The sequence below is a fragment of the Vipera berus genome (genome assembly GCF_964194415.1).
Source record: "Vipera berus genome assembly, chromosome: Z".
NCBI lineage: Eukaryota > Metazoa > Chordata > Lepidosauria > Squamata > Viperidae > Vipera > Vipera berus.
This window is the reverse complement of record NC_138205.1, coordinates 48118219-48134022: the sequence shown is the minus strand read 5'-3', so window position 1 is coordinate 48134022 and position 15804 is coordinate 48118219. Positions and strand designations below refer to the sequence as shown.

Genomic DNA, 15804 nt, shown 5'->3' with positions numbered 1-15804 from the left:
AAGTTTTGCAAGAATAACTAGTACAATTTGACAGTATTTCAGAATTTATAGATGCTAGTGTGCGTTTGCATATTAGACTATTAGGATTGTTAACAGGTTGCAGATGTGATTTAAATGCCAACTATATTTCCCTCCTTTTTTCTTGGGTTAGCTACCTTGCCAAATGAAAAAATCCCAGAAAATTTTACATATGCTATATTTGAATTTTCCATTCAGAATTCCAAATATTTGAATATGAACTGAAAGTAATTTTGAGAGTCTTTTGTGACAGGCATAAATGCAGTAATGTAAATAAAATATGAAGTAGCACAAGAATTTAGGTTTGCATACAATGGACTACATTCCAATGTTGGAACAATGGAACATGCCTACTTTCATTTCTTCTGGAAAAATAAAATTTTGCAGAAACAATGTACCAGAGAATACTATATTGTTCTTTTTACATTTAAGATAATAAAATAGTTGCAAACCAAATTATGATCAATTGTGCTCAGCTAGTCAAGATCATTCTGATTAGTTTAAATGTCAAATTTATTATTTTTAAAGGTAAGTGTGTTTATAAGATTCTTCTCCCAGAAGGCAAAAGTTATCTGGGTTCTGTTTCATTCTGAGCAGTGTTTTTGAACTGATCTGTGAACAATTTTAGAAATCAGACTGGAAGCCAGCATAACTTTCAAAGAATTCAATATTCAATTGCATGCTTTTAATAACTGAATCCACTTTTTCTGTTATTGTGAGTTTCCAAAACTCATCATGGTAAAACTGAAAAAAGTACTGTATTACATATATGAACGTTGATGCCACTTCAATCACTTGTGCCTTTCACTTTTAATATTGTGCCAGTAAAATTGCTGAAAGTATATAGATATGGATATCCAACTTTATAAATGATGCAAAACTTATAATCACAATTATATTTTGCTTGAAGGAACAGAGGAGACAATAAGGATCCAGTCTCAAGCAAATACATTGCATTTTAACCTAGAAGGAAAGGCAGCTGAAAGTTGCTTTTCTAAAAGCTTTACAATAAACAGAAATTACATTAACTCATTCTGTAGAAGCTTGTGTCCAAATGTAGGTTATCTTGACAAGGGGACATAAGACTTGTAGGGATCCTAAGTAGATGATTGACTGGGAAAAATGTATATATAGAAATAATATCTCGCCTTGTTACCCATATTTCAGCCACAATGTCAAATTACTCAAGTATCTTGCTTGATTTCAGAGCCTTTATATTTTCTTGAAATAACTGCTGACAACTTGGGGAGTGATCTAGTCTCCATTCAAATATTGTTGATGCAGTGCTATTTTAAATAAGCTTGAATATACATTGTGGGCACATTAGGCGAGTTATATTTTGGAGGATTAATTTTCTTACTGAACAACCACAGTGTTCTCAGTCATTTCAAAATTTAACAAACCTCAAACCTGAATATTTAAGAAAGTAAAACTGAGGTTTTTGCTTTCTTAGGAATATCTATGTGTGCACAATTATTGGGCAACTGTTAGGGTGCAGAATTATCAAGCAACTACATGAAAAATGAAAATTTGCCCATCCCACTTGTTTATTTGCATCTGTTAAAGTAAGAATGAACAACTCAAAATGTACTAATAAAACATTTCTGACATTTAAAAAAAATCAGTGACCAATATAGCCATCCTTCTTTTCAATGTCATGGAGTTTGTCAGTTTCTTAATCTGCTGACAATCAGTGTTTTGTGCAGCAGCAACTACAACCTCCCAGACACTGTTCAGAGATGTAGTTTTTCCTTCACCATACATCTCCTGTTTAAGAGGGGCCCACAAGTTCTCAATAAGGTTTAGATGAGATGAAGAAAGGGGGCATTCTTTCACCTTTAAGGCCTTTACTTGCTAGCCATGCAGTGGAGTACTTAGATGCATGTGATGGAGCATTGTCCTACATAAAAATCATGGTCTTCTTGAAAGATGCACTTTTTCCTGTACCACTGCTTGAAGAAAGTGCCTTCTAAAAACTGGCACTAGATTTGGGAGTTGATTTTGAGTCCATCTTCAACCCAAAAAGGTCCATCCAGCTCATCTTTAATAATACCTGCCCATACCAGTACCCTACCTCCACCTTGCTGGCATCTGAGTCAAAGTGGAGCTCTGTGCTCGTTACCAATCCAGCCACGGGCCCATCCATCTGGTTCATCAAGTGTCACTCTCATCAATCCATAAAACCTTTGAAAAATTTGTCTTCAGATATTTCTTGCCATTTCAACTTACGTGTCTTGTTCAGTGATGGTCGGGTTTTAGCTTTCCTTACCTTGGTCATGTCTCTGAGCATTGAACACCTTGTACTTTTGGACCCTCCAGGTAGGTTGCAGTTCTGGAATATGACAGCACAGGACCATAATGGGTTCCTGGTAGCTTCACGTTTCTTTTCAAATCTTTGGCAGTTAATGTACGTCTTTTTTCCTCAACACGTTTCTTGCAACCCTAGACTGTCTGCAACAAAACTTTTGATAGTTCTGTCATCACGCGCCAATATCTTAGCAATTTCAAGAGTGCTGCATCCCTCTGAAAGAATTTTTACAATTTTTGACTTATCAAAGTCAGTTAAATATCTTTTCTGGCCCATTTGCCTGAGGAAAAGAAGCTGCCTAATAATTATGCACAGCTTGATTTAGGGTGTTGATCTTCTTAGGTCACACCCTCCCTCATTACACAAATATACATCACCTGATATGCTTATAGCTACTAAACATACATGTTTTTAAAGCTTGGAGGTAGAAAATATGCATGAAAATGATATGGTCAAAATACTCGCTTGCCTAATAATTGTTCCCACAACCAGAAATTTAATTTCAAACAAGGAGACGTTGATGTACATCTATTGTTTCGGAGTTTAACATCAATTCTCTAGACACTGAGAAAGACTAATATGTATTATTGTTTGATTTACATCTCTTGATGAGATGCAGGACACATGCTAGTGGAAGATGTACAACCTTATTTGCCTAAATTCCTTATTAAAACTCTTGAGAATGACATACATGAATTCATCATGTCAAGGATTAAGTGCTTTGTTGGTTGTAGATCTTTATGACTGCTTTGAATATTTGTTCAGTGTGTGCAATATGTGGTGCTGTTCATTAGAGATGGATTTTGAATGATGCTCCAGCTGCCTTCCAAATTTGTGCATTATCTTTGGACAACATGCCTTACAATGATAGAAATAATAACCAACAGAAGAGCACAAATTTCCTCTGCAATGTTTTTCAAAACATTTAATAGTTTTGTTACTGGATATAACAGTTTTACATTCTTTCCATCTAATTGTGCTTCATTTTCTCACTTCATGTTTTCACTGGCAGAACAGCTAGTTTCTTTCCATTACGAAAGATTGAATGTTCTTAATGTATATGCAGTTAAGTCTAAGCAAAACCATGCATACTATCTATTATCTAGCTTCAGAGTATGATTCATATTACATTTTTATATTGTTTTGGCTGCCCTTGAGTGAAAGATGGGCAGGCCAGATTAATACTTAAAATGAGACATCACTATGATCCCACAGTATGGTATAAGATTTCCTGCCTTGTGCAGGGATTTAAGACTAGAATTTAAGACATTCAAAGTCCCTTCCAGCCCTATGTCTGTGTCTAGCTGCAATTAGACTAGCAGATTAGGAGCTGATCATATTTATATAATTTCAAGAAAACTAAACTCTGTACAATAGGGGAAAAACATACAAGGTAAAGCAGTGAAGCAAAACAAAACTCGCCTATAGTGAATATATGAAGCAAGTCTTATGCAATAAAAAGAATAAATATAACTCAGGGTTAAATTGTAGATTCCTTGGTGCTGAGCTTGCTTGTTGCTTGCAGACATTTCATTAGCTAACATCATCAGTGCTAGTGAATGTGGGGTTTGCTCATTGCTTATATATAGTAGTTTTCCCTGCTAGTTTTGGTGGGGTGTTGTTTCTCCTTGGTACTTCCTTAATTAGGCTATTGTCAACACCCAGAAAACACTAGACAATAAATATCAAACAGAAAATAAAGCAGGGAATAATACCAGACAAAAAAAGCAGAAAACAATAGCTTAATCAAGGAACTACTGAGAAGACAACCACATGCTTACTAACCTGGCAGGGCAAACTGAGTCTTCGGAGAAGGGTGGGATATAAATGGAATTAAAATAAATAAATAAATAAACTACTGTATATAAACAAGAACAAATCACACACTATCACTGATGTTACCTAGGTAGGTAATGAAATGTCTGCAAGAAAACAACCAGCCTCAGACAACACTAAATACTCCATATGCAGCTATAAAGCATAAGATATACAAATAGTTCTCAACGTATGACTATTTACGGGCACATTATGATAGCCATTAAGTGAGACAGGCTCGCTTAATGGCCCGTATCCTCTGCTCTCTCTCCCTGATAAAGCTGTTAAATGAACATGTGGATCATTAAGTGGAGCACAGGTGCCTCAGGGTAAGGGAGGCCTTTCCCCGCCCTCCACCAGGTCCCTTTCCAAGCCATTTGCTCTAGCCAACTGCTTTAGAGATCTTCCAAAGGTGAAGAGTGTATGGGGATTGGTGAGGCGGGAATCAGATTTAAGGCTGGAGGAATCTGGTGGGGGTAGGAAGGCCTGAGAGGATCCAGTGGGGGGAAAGGCCTGCAGGGATTCAGTGGAGGAGAAAAGTTTTGCTAAGACCCAATGGGGGAAGGAAAGGCCAGCTGGGACTCAGTGTGAGGGGAAAGGCTTGCCAGTACACTGTAGGGAGGCAGCTAAGCAGAGGGGAGGCACTTGGTCATAAGGGCAAACGACTGTGGGAGTGCTGCAGTAGTCTTAACTTCAGGACTGAGTTGTAAGTAGTTTTTAGGAGTCTGCTGTAACTTTGAACAGTTGTTAGGCAACCAGTCATAAGTTGAGGACTATCTGTAATCAATTTCATGGACATTGTGAAATATAATCATTTGAAAGCTCATTCAACAGATTTTTAGTTTTCCTTGGCAAAGATGTCTACTGAAATGATTCTTTCTTATCTCAAGAAGCAATTTGCATGCCGTTTTAAATATACATAACCAGTCAAGGTTTCATCAGGCCCCAACATACATTGCAATTCCACAAAATTCGAGGTGTTAAATGAAACAATGAAAGAACTGCTTTAGCTACTCTTCCTCTGTGAAGTAGAAAAATATGTCATTTAACAACTGGTGAAAATTCACAAAAAGTCAATCAAGGCCCTCTCTTGAGAATTTTACAGTGTTGGCAGAGACATGATGATGATCAATTGCAAGATGGATGGACTCAATTACAGCAGCAAATGCACCTTTAGAAGGCCTAAAGAACCAGGCTGGGAATAGCTTATCTTGGGAAAAATCTACGTATGTGATCACTAAATATTGACACAAACTTGGTGGCATATAATCAAAAACACATATAAACTAATCATATGAAGTAACCATAGCAATACAGAAATGAGCACAAGTGATAAAGAGATACAGTACAGAATCATTAAGTGACTGCTTTCTATTTGCTTTGGTTTTTAAAGTCAAGGTTTGGCTGTTCTATCAGTGCACTAATAATTTTTAAAAGGTGCCTGATTTTATTGAAGAAAAGAAAAATAAATGGTAAGCAGCAATGAGTTGTTAAAATAAAAGGAATATTTTAACATTTGTGTTAAATATAGAATGAAATTGCTGCAATCAACAGAAATTTAGATAAATAGTCCTTGTTAACAATCAGCTGAATGAGATGTACTTGTGAAGGGTTCTCATAGTTATTGTCTTAGTGTCTCTGTGATTACATGATCACAATTTGGGCATTTGACAACTGGCTTGGATTTATGAAGGTTGCAGATTGCACATTCATATGATCACCATTTATGGTCTTTACTGCCAGCTTATGACAAAAGCAATGGGGAAGTCTGTAGATTGGCAAATAGGGATTGTGGGATGCTGTAACCACTGCAGCCGTTAGGATTTATCTAACAACAGTAGCTCAGACTGCTGAAACTAATGTAATGCTTTAAGACTGTTTTGCTTAGCAACAGAATTGCCAGTCCCAATTACCATTGTTAAGCTAGGACTACCTGTACAGTACCACAGTTCAGTGTGAAATGATATGGATGAGGCAGTTTTGTACATTACCAAAGCAGGATTACTGTCAGAAAGTTGCCAAACTGGAATGCTAAATCACACTGAGAGAGAATTCTGGACCATTTGTAAATGCTGCAGACATCAGTAGTTTATTAGTATGTTTACTCAAAACACATTCAAAAATGGAAACTTAAAAGTAAATATTTTCCACCTGCAACAATTAAACTAGGTTCTACTAGCATATAATGCTCAACACATTACAGCAATAAAGATGGTAGTCCATTGTTTGCATACCTACTAAAGCCAAAAGATAATTAATGCAAGTTTGTTGACATAGGACTGTAACAATAGCAATATTACCTATATCAACAAATAAGCAATAAAATAGGTCAAAGAGATCTGTTCTTTTCTTCTAGAGGTACATTTATTGAAAAAAGGGACAAGAACACTATGTTTCCATTATAAAGTAGGTGAACAATCACCATGTAAACGTCTGTGTATGCTTCCAATATTGTTAGTTCATAGCATTTAAAGAAGCAAACTGGAAAACTCAATGGCTCAGCAGCTACTCTAATTGCCATTACATTTTTTTATTATTATTCCATTAGTGCTGCTTGCCTTAACAGTTTTTACAGGAAATGGTAGGGCAATATTATAGCACTAGAAAGCCAAATAACATAAATACTGATTTATTGGTATGCAACTGCTTTTTGAGAAATCCAGTTTAAAAAATGGTTTCCAATTCGATATGGTTCATGGAGAAGCATTCAAGTACTACATATCCAGGTATCATCTGAAAATGAAACAATTCAACACAACCCCTTCCCCCCACATAAACATGGAAAGAGAAGAATGTACCCCAGAAAGTATATGAAAATAGTGCAAGACTTACCATCAAACATGGAAGATATCAATTTAGGGAGTAAAAAACAATATAAACTTACTCCACCCTTAACATATAGGCAAAGTTTTCCACAGTTTTAGGAAACAACAAATGGTTAGTTTCACCAAATGCTTCTTGCATTACATGTTTTTGTTACATCATAGCATATGAGGTCTTCCATGTTTAGAGCAGCTCTGAACGGTCACAAGCTTTTGTCTCCCCTCTTCAAGAGTAAGCCTGAGGGTTTGTTGAACTGTCTAGCTGAATCTGGGGAGTACTATTGCTACCTCTACAGTTTTCTGGAATGTGCTATCTACGCAAACAGGAACTGGAAACGGCAAACCTCCCACCCAAACGCAAGATGCTCTACCAAGTCCAAATACATAAAAAGAGAGATCTTCCCTCTATATACAAATCTGAGCCTTGTAGGCAAAGTCACTTCAGAGTTTGTGCAAAATGGGTGATAGTTCAAAAATTGAAAGTAGCAAGTATTTGAGCTATTTCCCTGCTCTATGAAAATTGCAGTATCCTTGAGTGTAACAAGTTGTATGTTAAATATGTTACCTGGAGTATACTTAAAACAAAAACACCCCACTTGATTAACTTTGGACTTATCTATGCAAAAGGAATACCCAATTCCATAGCCAAATTTCCATTTTTAAAAGGTATCTACTACTTAATACCTTTTTTTTGTTCAAAGGCTTCAAAAATTTAACTACAGAGCTAGGCAAGTAATATTCCAGTAGCCTTTACTGATTTAAAGATACTGCAATTTTATACAATGATTTTATAAACATTTTTACAGCTGTTAAAGTTTTGCAGCACAGCCATTCATACACTATACTGTACAAAATCACCAGCAAGACTGGAATGATGTATTTAATAGAAGGCACCATCATGCTTATTACATTACCAGAGACCTCAATACAGTAAAGACAATTTTTCACTGTACACTGCTTACAGAACGGGAAAAGGTGAGAGGAGTGTGTTGAGCAATCAACCATCCCCATCTACAGAGAGGCAGAAAGTTCATAAGACTTTTAAAAAAGAAAAAAAACTTTTTTTTCTATTCAGAACTATGATTTTTGAAGTTTTACATTTGTGTTTACAGCTAAATGGTTTCCTTCTGGAACATATTTTTTAGTCTTGTTAAGGTTTATGTGTACATATATTGGTCACAGCAAGCAGAGCAGATGCCCGCATCGTTTCACAAGCTATTCTTTTTCCTTGCTGCTTTCAGAAGATGTCAATGTAAAATGAGGCAGGTACCCATTAGTGCGTTTAAAGTTCACAAAACATGAGTTGTTGAGTCAAGAGTTCTAAAAGAAAAAGAAAGGGGGGGGGCAAGCTTTTCCAATTCAAAGATTGCACTATTTGTATTTCCAACAGTAACACTTAAAATGTGCAGCAAAAGGATTTTAATACACCAAAAAGACCTTAATTCAGTTAGGCATACCCTTTGTCCTTTACTGTTGCTGCAGAAAGTTTAAATGGTCATTTCTCATTCCCTAATCTCCAAGTCTAATTTATAAATTAACATTATGACTTTGTCATGAAATTAGGAAAAGAATGTCCACCACAATTTACCTGGTGATCAAAAGATGTTTTTCATATCAAAGAAATGATAAAAAAAGGCTGTGTTACATTCCAAAGCCAGAAAATTAACAAAAATGCAAACATGACGAATAATGTATCACTGTCAAGACTGCCTGCCAACAATGTATCTTCAGCGACGTTGACCTGTGAACCGGCCTTCCATCTGCCCTGTTCCTCTTCCAGAGCCAAGCTTCTGGGCCATGGCCCCTCTCAGAGGTGGTCCTCTGCCTTCACGGTCTCGCATCATTCCACCACCCACTATGCCACGTGAACCCCCAGGACCTCTGTCACTGCGTCGAATATCCTTGCGATCATCACCACCACCTCGAGTTTCTCTTTCACGAGCAGCTCTGGTCTTTTTTTCTTCTACGTTCAAACGCACCTCACCACGGAACATTATAGGCTTTTAAATGAAGAAGGGAAAAATGGTAATCCCAAAAGTTTAGTTAGCTGAATATCCAAAAGACACAGGCCAATAATACTTTACATGAAAAACATGTCCTAGCTCAAAATTTATTAATGCCATATTCAGCTAAACTTCAAATAATGGGTCTAGGACAGTGGTAGCGAACCTATGGCACAGGTGCCAGAGGCGGCATTCAAAGCCCTCTCTGTGGGCACCCGCGCCATGCCCCGGAGGTGGCAACCATCCCTCTTCAACCAGCCGCCTGCTAATTTGCTGAGGTCCCACGTGGCTGAATGCATCCCGGCACAGCTGGTTTCCCTCCCCCACATCCCGTCCCTCCGGGCCTCGCATGCTCTCCTTTTCCCAGGCACGACCCACTGCATCACCTCTTCGGCTGTTGGCCGACCATCCATCTCAGAGGTGGCTTCTTTGAACTGCTGGCGACAGGCTGTGGAACCCCAGAGTGCGCCTGTTGAGGGGCTGGCAGGCTGTGGCTACTGACGGACAACATTGGCCCCCATGCGCTTGCTGGCCTCTGTGTGTGGGGGCCGATGGTGTCAGGCAGCAGCTGCCCCAGCCCTTGCCTTGCCCCATGGCAATGGCACCCCCACCTTGTCTTGCCTCACCCCACAGGATGAGTCTCCTGCCTACTGCCCCACCTGCCAGAGACCTCCTAGAGCTCCCCCAACCCTGCCCACCTCCACAGGTGTCCCTCCCCACAAGCAACATTGAGGTGACCAACATTGAGGTTCGCCATCACTGGTCTAGGAAAACATTCTTTCTGTCCTGCAATTAATTATTGACTGGTTAATTTATATCACATCTTGTATTAAATAGCTTCACTCCTATTTTTCCAGACAACCCCTCCATGAGGTAACGTAGCTAAAGGATACTTAAATGACTCAAAGATACTTAAGGAATTTCTATGGCTAAGAGTGGATTAAAACCTGAGGTTACCCAGTTCTAATCCTATATCTTATTTCACTAAACCACACCAATTATCTCACTGGACAATTATCAGATGGAGGAGGCAATACTGGGGTAGTTGGCCATTGTGGGGAAAATTATATTTTTAAGTATTCACAAGATATCAGTGATTTCTTAGAATTTAGTTGTTTTCAATTTTCAGAATCAGAAGGAAATAGATCCAAGCAGATGGATTTCTCAGAGACTATCCCAACCAGAAAATCCTAACATTATTTCTAATATATATCTAGTAAGTGTTTTAAGAGATAGAGTGGGAGCTTCAACATTTTTTTAAAGAATGTATTCTGATTATATTAACACAGCTGGCATTATTTGTGACCTGTATTCCAAAAAGCAATTTATAATTTATAATTTCTATATAATGTGATAGGATAGCTATTTATTTATTTTTGCAATAAATATATAACAGAAGCAGATGAAGGTCATCTAAAAAGAACTTTAGCAAGAAAGTATGTTCTTACTACAACAGGATCATGTAAGAAAAGTAAACTTGATTATTGGATAAAAATTAGAGAACTGCCCTATATTTTTAACAGAATGAGTAACTTACTATTATTTGACTCTGCAGACACGACATTACTTTAGAACTTTTCCCACATAAAATATTTTCTACTAACAAAGAACAAAGCAGCCCAAGAAGAGAATTTCCCGAGAATAGATATTTCACTATTTTTTCTTCATCTAGAGAAACCTATTAATGAAAGATCAATATAGGGCCTGGATCAAATTTCAGAAGTGATTCAAACTAAATTCACTCTGGTAATCACTACCCAGTTACTTACTTTAGCCAATAAAATTTTCTGAACTGGTTCAGAGTCATCAAACACCACAAAGCCAAAGTTTGGAAGTTTTCCTCCAACACCTTTTGTATTGATACGAAGTTCCACAACATTCCCAAAACCTGTAAAAGTACGACACAGGTGGTTAGGAAAAATGCATTGCTTGGATTAAACAGAAATGACATGTTGCTTATAGAAGCAGTTTAATATTTGAACTATAACAGGGGTTAAAAATCTAAAAATATGGAGTTTTCTCTCCACTAGGCTTCATAGCAAAGTAAAAGAGAAATTACTTACTCATAAAAAACTCTTTCAGTTCATTTTCATCAATGTCATGTGGCAGATTGCCAACGAAGAGCTGGTGACTATCAGGATATCGAATTATTCGACGACTATCTGACTCATTTTGATCCATATCTCCCCGGCCTATAGTAATTAAACATGAAAAAATAATGTAAAATCATATCTTTTAACAAGCATACAAAATGGCAATTTTATATTGGTATTTCAATCATACAATCCTTGTTTTAGACTCGGGAAAAGTTTTAGATAAACTTGTGATAATCTCAGGAGACAATAGTAATGAAGATAAAATTTTACTGGTTTTATAATAATTTAAATCTATCCAAAACAATTGCTCCACCAGCAATCAGCACCCAGATCAGCATAATTAACTCCAAAATGAACATCAGACAATCAGGTAAACAATATCCCAACCAAGAAACTGCCAATGAAGCCAACAGTACACAGCCCAATCAAAGAATCTCTAAGACCACCCCTACCAGCACTGTCAGGGCAAGCCACTAGAATATTAACTGACAGCAAACTGCACTCCTTACTAGCAGTGATGATGTTACCTAGTTTGGGTAATGAAACGTCTACAAGAAAACAAGCAAGCTCAGAGAGCACCAAGGTCCCCTCATATCAACATGGAGCTATAAATATTATCCTCTTTTGATATCCAAAAAAATCCAGTAACATTGCAAAAGAATTCTGTATGCTTCTTTTTGTTCTGCTTAGCAATTGTATCAAACCTGTACACAGAATCACACATGAAGTTACAAGAAATAAAATGCCACATAAGAAAGGAAAAAAATTAGGAAAACATTGGAAGAGAACTGCTCTTATTTCCTTTTTGGCAGCAGAACATTACACATACTCACTCAAAGTAAGGGCTTATTACCAGACACAGTATATGTGGCTAGATCTTTTTGGTTGCAAATAAACTTATGGTTGGATAGGGAAATATCTGGCTTTGCAACTCCCAAGAATAATTACTAATAGTACAGAACGAAATATTTTAAGCTCTGGAGAGCTGCTACCTGTAAATGTGGTCAATACTGGATGAGATGGACCAATAGCCGAATCAGAAAACAAGATTCTGTGAGTATCTGTTTCAAATCCTAATGACCATGATTCAAATAGCTACTTTAAAGGTAAAGGTAAAGGTTCCCCCGCACATGCGTGCTAGTCGTTTCCGACTCTAGGGGGCGGTGCTCATCTCCGTTTCAAAGCCGAAGAGCCAGCGCTTGTCCGAGGACGTCTCCGTGGTCATGTGGCCGGCATGACTAGACGCCAAAGGCGCACGGAACGCTGTTACCTTCCCACCGTAGTGGTCCCTATTTTTCTACTTGCATTTTTACGTGCTTTCGAACTGCTAGGTGGGCAGAAGCTGGGATGAGTAACAGGCGCTCACTCTGTTACGCGGCACTCGGGATTTGATCCACCAAACTGCCGACCTTCTGATCGACAAACTCAGTGTCCTAACCCACTGAGCCACCGCGTCCCTCAGATACTTTTGCTACTTTAGCAACACCCAAAACTGACAGCCAGTAAAAAGTTTAGCATCCATTTATTTAAAATGGATTTATTTGCTTAAATGCTTTGTTAAGTCTACAAAAGGTAAATAGGAAGTATAATTTATATACAAGGATATGGAGAATACAAATGAAAATATGTTTGCCCAATTTCTGCTAAATTGCTATTTTTACAGGAACTGTTTAGTTCTTATAACTGCAATCTTAAAATTAAACATCTGGGCAATGATTTCTGATTTTTGGAGGGTAGAATGATTTTCATTGGAAGTAGACCTTCATAATTCTTATTCCTTTCATAACTGTCACTGCCAGAATCATGTAAAATCCAAAACAAAAAAATATTATATTTTTAACTATACTCAACTTTTTGTAAGTATATAGTGCATATAATCACTGTTAGCCTACCCTGGAATTTTTATAAAGATGTTTTAAGTTTAGTTACAGAATATATTCTGTAAAAACTATGTTTAATATAAAAAAATATAATACTGTTACTCATTTTGTTACCAGTGAGAAAAGCTAAAAAAGTCATTACTACAAAAACATCAAGCTAGCTACTGGGTGCAGCCTATTTAAACTGCACTTTTTTCTTTGATCCATAAAATTTTTTAATGAACCTACCAGATATTTTATCTACTATTAGAGATTTTTATTGCAATTTTACTTAGCCTCATAAGCTGCTGCTTATGCTCTTTAATTATACAAAGGACCATAAAACAATATTCCCTAATATTTCAACAAGTGAATTATTCCTTTTTCTTACATTTTTACCTCATTTTTATTACTTTTATGAATAATTCAAGGTGGCAAACATAACTAATACTCCTTCCTCCTCGTAGTTTTCCTATTTTCTCCACAGCAACAACATGAAGTGAACTGGACGAGAGAGAAAGTGACTGACCCAAAGTCACTCAGCCGGCTGTCAGACCTAAGACAGGACTAGAACATCTCCTGATTTCCAGACTGGCACCTTAACCAGTATACCAAACAGGCTCCTAACTGTTCCAGTAAATATAGACATAGTTAATGAACGTATTTGTTCCATATATTTATGCAGGACAATTCTGTGCACTTCATATAGCACTAATATAATTTCAACTGTCAATTTCATTTGATTGCTAATGCAAGTTTGTTTCTCAGAAACATTATTTAAGGCTCTATTCAGTTGTTGTATAAGATTATAAATCTGAACTATGTTTACAAAGGAATTTTTTAAAAGAGCAAGGAACTCAAATTTCTAGTATAGGTAGTCCTCATTATTGACCAAAACTGGGATTGGCAACTTTGTCATTAAGCAGAGCAGTTGCTAAATGAAAGCATCACTATGCTTGTATTCTTATTTTAGCTTTCCTTTGCTTTACAGACCTGCAGATTGTAAATGTAAGGACAGGTAAAGCTATTTTTTCATTACTGTTGTAGCAGTGAACTGTTGTTAAATGAAGCAATCACCAACCAAGGACTTCCTGTATTATCACTAGAAGTGAAAAATCACTACATTTCCTAGAGTAGACTCACTTAAAAGTCCTGTTTACATGGAAAAGCTTTATTCGAGAAGTAAAAGTGTGTAAGTTTCTTTTAAAAATGTGTCACAAATGAAATTTCATGAAACATCTGGGACAAATCAATTTGTCTTGAGTGCAAAGTGTTCCTGAGGAACTACGAACATGGTGTAACACATATTAAGCTTGGAATGCTTCCCAAATGGATGAAACAAACTGTTTGATACTCAGAACACTGATTCTATCTTCAGATTTTAAATTTCATAAAATTATGAATTGAAAGTGAAATTAAAAATTGAAAAGTGCTTTGCATAGCCCTATTTATTTTCTTATCCAGCCTACTTATTTACTTGATAATATTTTATATTCTCTCATGGAACTCAAAATGTCATATTTAGTACTCACCCAATCTTCATCTATCCATGAACATTTCCTACCCCTATCTAATTTTAAAAGGCATTTCTATCTTCTTCTGTGTGTACTTTTTCACCTGCATGTATTAAGTCTATACTTTCTAAGTGAAAATTCACATCTTGATCTTTATGGAAATCCAGGAAAATTCACAACAAATAAAAATAATACCTGGCCTGGGTCCCCTTGATGGAAAACCTGGCCGCTCCCTTGGACGCTGTTCACGAACACGAGGTGATTGGGACTGGTTTTCAGATTTTGTTTCGACCCTTTGCTGAAAAATTAGTAAAATTTAAGATAATAAAATCTAAAATAACATTAGCATTGTGCATTTATTTGGTAATACAAAAAAACCCCACCCCTTATTCACCATTTATTCCACATTTTCAATAATTATATATGGCCTGTTGCTCTAGCAGCAAAGAAAATCACAAACAAAATATGTGTTAAACCATATCTAATGTATATTTTATTGATATTGATTGGAACTGAAATATTAGCCTTATGAGAGATTTTTAGCTCTTTTCCATTATTGCCCACTAGTTTGCCCTATATAGGCAAGTAGTTATGAAGCATTGTTTTCAGAAGGAAAATATTCATCATCCTGCATATGCACAAGACCTATAGCAGATGGGTATAGGAGGTATTCACAATTATACATTTTTTTCAGTCCAGAACACCATGTATCACAAAGGCAAGTAACCAATATAAAAATAGGGGGAAACAATTGCATTACATTAGAACCAAGTTAAAGTCAACCAGATGGAATGGGAACTTCTTCAGATATTTTGGAGAAATTTCAGAAGTTGGGAGTATTTTCTTTCTTATCAGCCTGCTAATAAATCTGGAATTTTGTAGCTGCAAATACCTTCTCTCTAAAAATTCTTGAGGAAGAGCAGTAATTTCTTTTTTCTAATCTCATAGTATATTATTTCTTCTCTTTTGGGATATTTACTTTAAACAATTAGACCCCTGATCAAGAAACATGTATACCTCAGGTCATTATTTGTTAAAAAGAATATATTTCCACCATGTACAATTACCTTGCTCTTAGGATACATTAATTTTCAGACCATACAAGGCATATGATACAGGTAGTCCTCAATTTACAACCATAATGGAGCCTGCTATGATTATTGTGAAGCAATTCGCCACATGGACGGACATGTTTTTACTTTTATGGAAATCTTAAAGTGAACACAGTAGTTGCAAAACAAATCCATTGTTTGCTATGGGCTGTTTTTGCTGGAAACTGGAAGTAAATGGAATGCATCAAATGACTATAAAAGGCTGGTTGTTGAGTGCCCAAAATGCAGTCATGTGACCATGGGGGAAAGTGGAGGAT

The 15804-nt window shown here is 36.7% G+C and overlaps 1 protein-coding gene across 3 annotated transcripts in view; it reads right to left on the bottom strand.

Annotated features, from left to right (window-relative positions):
- Window positions 1-7830: 7830 nt before the first annotated feature.
- G3BP2 (G3BP stress granule assembly factor 2) overlaps window positions 7831-15804 on the bottom strand; it is a 45008-nt gene continuing 37034 nt past the window's right edge. For all 3 annotated transcript variants that reach the window (XM_081343154.1, XM_081343155.1, XM_081343156.1), the window contains 4 exons: window positions 14631-14733; window positions 11030-11158; window positions 10736-10854; window positions 7831-8963 (listed from right to left, as the gene is read on the bottom strand). In XM_081343154.1, coding sequence (XP_081199280.1) covers window positions 8691-8963; window positions 10736-10854; window positions 11030-11158; window positions 14631-14733 — 624 coding nt within the window. In that variant the 3' untranslated portion in view covers window positions 7831-8690. The remainder of the gene's footprint in view (window positions 8964-10735; window positions 10855-11029; window positions 11159-14630; window positions 14734-15804) is intronic.